The sequence below is a fragment of the Citrus sinensis genome, chromosome 1, assembly GCF_022201045.2.
Source record: "Citrus sinensis cultivar Valencia sweet orange chromosome 1, DVS_A1.0, whole genome shotgun sequence".
NCBI classification, from domain to species: Eukaryota; Viridiplantae; Streptophyta; class Magnoliopsida; order Sapindales; family Rutaceae; genus Citrus; species Citrus sinensis.
In genome coordinates this window covers 23,819,893-23,824,491 of record NC_068556.1, presented here as the reverse complement: position 1 = coordinate 23,824,491, position 4,599 = coordinate 23,819,893, and the positions used below count along the sequence as shown (strand labels likewise).

Sequence of the window (4,599 nt, the reverse complement as noted above, 5' to 3'; positions counted from 1 at the left end):
AAGCTTCTTTTTGAACATGGTCTTTGTTACCCGTCTTTGCCATTAATGTGTTGTTGAAAGACATTTTAGACGTGAGTCAGCAATTTTGAAAAAGGCATTTTAAGCGTGAGTAAGCAATTTTGAGGTGTTTTTATAAGCATGATTTCAAAACTTTTTTTTTTTTTTGAGGAGCAAAACCAATTTTAATAAACTTTCAAAGGCTAGTTTTTACTAAGATAACTACTTATTTCAAAAATTGGGATTTCACTATATATAAATGATAACCGACGACATATAGTCTGATGGTTAACCTAAGTAGAAACTATATCAACATATATTGTCGATATAACAAGTCACATACAAGTTTTCCTCTTTTTACCAACTACCCTTTTCTCAACTTTGGTACCAGAATATATAGTCAATTATCCATCATCAAATCAGACATCATCACTATGTACAATGGCATTTTTCATCTTTTCATTAGCCGATTCTGTAGTCTCATTTCCATATCTTAGAAGACTACTCATATTTGACCTAATCAAAACTTGTAATAATTAATTAAGTTAAAATATTGAAAAAAAAGGTACATTTGTAGAGAGCTCAGCCCGTCAGCGGGGGTTTGGCGGCGTTTACAACATATTACATAATCGAACCGTGAATAACAAAGACCATTTTATCATTTAATAAATTTTTTCAAACAAATATTATTCACTCCATCAAACTCATCTCCCAAGGTAAATTTTTTGGGCATATTTTTCGGTAATTAAAAATTGAACACGACTTTATATTGGCTCAGTTTTTATTTATCCTTGGGCAGAATTAATGTAGAGTCGTAGTAGCTGTCTATCATCCAATAATTTCTTTTTTGAAAAAAGTTATTATTAGACTAATCTAGCAGGCCAATATTGACTGAGCTGGAAACTGCAGCACCTTTTGTTTTCCTTGAAACGTACACATGGCATAATTGACATCATACGTACATATATAGAATTTGGAATTAAATATATCATTTCCTTCCAGCACTGGCGGTGGAACATATGGAGCTCACGTAAATACGTCATATAGGTTACGAAATTATGTCACCAGTTCTTAATTAAACTATCATCATTGCTTTGGATCCTTCTCTTAGAATTCTCATGGAGCCGCAAAATGACATAGACGATCTTCCGAAAAATCCGGCAAATTTCACAGCACTCACTCCACTGTGGTTTCTAGAGAGAGCAGCTACGGTGCATCCCACTAGAAAATCGGTAGTCTACGAATCAAAGCACTACACATGGCAGCAGACATACCAACGTTGCCGTAGATTGGCCTCGGCTCTTTCCCAGCTCTCAATCGGCCCTGGAACCGCGGTGTCAGTGCTCTCACCAAATGTTCCAGCCATGTATGAAGTCCACTTTGGAGTTCCAATGACTGGAGCTGTGTTGAATTGTATTAATTTTCGGTTAAACCCACTCAATGTCGCCATCATTCTGGGTCATGCTGAGGCTGCTTTGGTCTTTGTGGACCAACAGTACTTTGCTTTAGCAGAGGAGGCTTTGAAGATCATGGAGGGAAAAAGCGAAGGCCTGTTTAAGCCTCCGGTTTTGATTGTGATTGGAGATGAAACCTGCGATCGGGCGCCCCTGGAATATGCTTTGTCAAAAGGGGTTACTGAATATGAGAAGTTATTGGAGACAGGTGATCCTGAGTTTCCTTGGAAGCCGCCGCGGGATGAGTGGCAAAGCATTGCCTTGGGGTACACTTCAGGTACGACGGCGAATCCCAAAGGGGTGTTGGTGAGCCACCGGGCGGCATATCTCATGTCTTTGAATGTGGTTCTTACTTGGGGAATGAAAGAAGGTGCCATATACCTGTGGACTTTGCCAATTTTTCATGGAAATGGATGGTGTTTCACTTGGTCACTTGCAGCTCTTTGCGGAACAAGCGTAATCCTTCGTCAGGTAAGTTCGTTTATCTAGACTTTTAATGGAAGGAGAAAGATTCTTCTTTTTTTTTTTTCTCGTTCGTTGGTCAACTTCTGATTGGATTATTCGGATCTACCAGGTCAGTACTCTTAACGCGGTACTAGTCTTGCTTCATTTATATTTTTGTTTTTCTACAGGCGTCGGCCAAGTCCATCTACAAAGCCATAGCCGAGCACGGCGTGACCAACTTCTGTGCAGCACCAATAGTTCTCAACTCCATAGTCAATGCTCCACCAGAGGACACAATCCTTCCCCTGCCTCATGTTGTAAATGTAAATACCGGTGGTTCTCCGCCACCGCCTCCAATTCTCTTAGCAATGTCCCAGAAGGGCTTCCGTGTCACCCACGTCTATGGTCTCTCAGAAATCAACGGTCCCGCAACCGTTTGTGCGTGGAACCCCAACTGGGACTCACTCCCTTTCGAAGCTCAGGCACGTCTCAATGCACGACAAGGCGTAAAGTGCATGTGTTTGGAAGGCTTAGATGTCCTTGACACGAAAACAAACCAGCCGATTCCTGCTGATGGGAAAACCATTGGAGAGGTAGTAATGCGTGGTAACATGGTGATGAAGGGTTACCTAAAGAATCCTAAAGCCAATGAGGAAGCTTTTGCAAATGGATGGTTTCACACCGGGGATCTTGCCGTGAAGCATCCGGATAATTACATAGAAATTAAGGACAGATCAAAGGATATTATAATTTCCGGAGGAGAAAACATTAGTAGCGTGGAAGTAGAAAACGTGCTGTACACGCATCCGTCAGTTCTTGAAGCATCTGTGGTGGCGAGGCCGGATAAGCGATGGGGGGAGTCGCCTTGTGCATTTGTGGCATTAAGGTCAGGGGGAGATCATGTTTCCGACGAGCGGAAGTTGGCTGAAGATCTAATGAAGTATTGCAGGTCAAAGATCCCTTCGTATTGGGTTCCCAAGTCAATAGTATTCGGACCATTGCCAAAGTCTGCCACTGGGAAGATTCAGAAAAATGTGCTAAGGGCCACGGCAAAGGAGCTTGGGACTTTGTGAATTGCCTGTGGTCAATCAATTAAGCCGTGCATTGATTATCATTGCGCGGGCCTAATAATGTGTTTTCATTAGATAGATTGTCTGGTGGCCTTGACACAATGGTGACATGTATTGGATAATCATTTTGGGGCTGAAATGTGTAAACAATGGTCATTGTATTCCGTAATAAACGAATCCTTGGTTTATATATCTAGGAATTAAATCTCGGAAAGACGATTCTTACGAACAACTTTTGATCAAGGTTTAACCCACGAGTTGAAGAATTTCCACCATATTTGTTTTTGAGTATTGTTTTGATCTAATAAGGATTATTTCTTTCAAAAGTTTAACCAATAAACAGCAAAGTCCCATTAACACACGTGTACCCGCTTTCCCATTAATTTTTTTTTCCGTTCCAGTAACTTCACACTTATGTAAATTACCATATGAAGTAAAATGAATAGTAAGTATCATTTAGTACAAGATAATTTATAACATATTAGGATGCAATACTCAATTGAATTTGTATTGAGTACCGGATCAACGGTCAGTTGTTAATTAAAACTCACATAGAATAATTGCTGACCTTTGATCTGGTGCTCAGATCTGTTTCCATTTATAACAACCAACAAAATCACACCATATTATATTATTTAGGATGAGCAAATATTCATGTAATCGAACTGATTAATAAAAAGTACATAATCTCTTAAAAAGTTAGGAACGGACCAATTTTTGATTCAATTCTTTTGGAGGAAAAAGTTATCAAAATTGAAAAAATATATTAAAAAAAAAAAGAAAATCAACCAAAAGTTTTTCGGTTAGCTTAATGTCACACGACATTAATTACAATCTCATTTGTCCATATATTATGTTTAAGCAGGTTGGAGACTTGACTTGAAGTGATATGTCTTCATTTGTGTTGAGTAGAACGCGTGCAAAGTTTGAATGTTGCTCTCTCATGTCAATTAAATGCCAACCATTACGATGTGATGGTAATAGAAATAAGGACTTGACTAGGTCTGTTGCTTACAGAGTCTGTAACCATCCGCCGTCCACGTGTCACGCACCCATATATCATTTTTTCAACTCACAGGCTGTTACTTACGGAGTCAGTAACGTAGATTGGTCCCGTAGTTAGGTCCCAATTAGGATAAGGATATTTTCACCTCACAATGTCAATTTGTGTAAATCCACCTTGTTTTAAAAAATTTATATATAAAAATTTGACATTAATTTTTTAAAATTAAAATTAGAAAACAAAGTTTAAACAATTAATCAATTAGATACTTCTCAGAGCCAAAAAAAAATTTATGAGAAAAATAGCATACATTTCCTAACTAATAAATTTTATGAGATATCATGCCACAAATATGTACCTCAGTTTTCAAATTTATCCTTAATTTGAAATTGTTAAAAACATAGTGAATTTCTTATGAGTAATTTTTTTAAAGTAGGATGGGTTTACACAACTTGAGGGATAGGAATATCACCATCAAATTAATTAATAATTGTTATACATTTTATCATCTTCTCCTTAATTATAATAATTGTCAAAGTTGAATTATTTAATAGCCTGATCAAATAATTTTTAAATAATTTATTTAATTAGACACGAATTCAAAGTATAGTAAAGTGTAGTTAGTCATACA

The 4,599-nt window shown here is 37.6% G+C and overlaps 1 protein-coding gene across 1 annotated transcript; it reads left to right on the top strand.

Annotated features, from left to right (window-relative positions):
* The first annotated feature begins 985 nt into the window (after positions 1-985).
* On the top strand, positions 986-3,155 carry LOC102626941 (acetate--CoA ligase CCL3-like). Its single transcript, XM_006488806.4, has 2 exons — positions 986-1,922; positions 2,084-3,155. Exons 1-2 carry the CDS (start codon positions 1,116-1,118, stop codon positions 2,966-2,968), a joined length of 1,692 nt encoding a protein of 563 aa, XP_006488869.1. The 5' UTR covers positions 986-1,115; the 3' UTR covers positions 2,969-3,155.
* The last annotated feature ends 1,444 nt before the right edge of the window (positions 3,156-4,599 follow it).

Bases quoted from the DNA above. Each gene is read 5' to 3' on its own strand.
- LOC102626941 (XM_006488806.4), top strand. From the start codon at position 1,116: ATGGAGCCGCAAAATGACATAGACGATCTTCCGAAAAATCCGGCAAAT. The intron at 1,923-2,083 runs GTAAGTTCGTTT...GTTTTTCTACAG, and splicing joins CAAGCGTAATCCTTCGTCAG to GCGTCGGCCAAGTCCATCTA.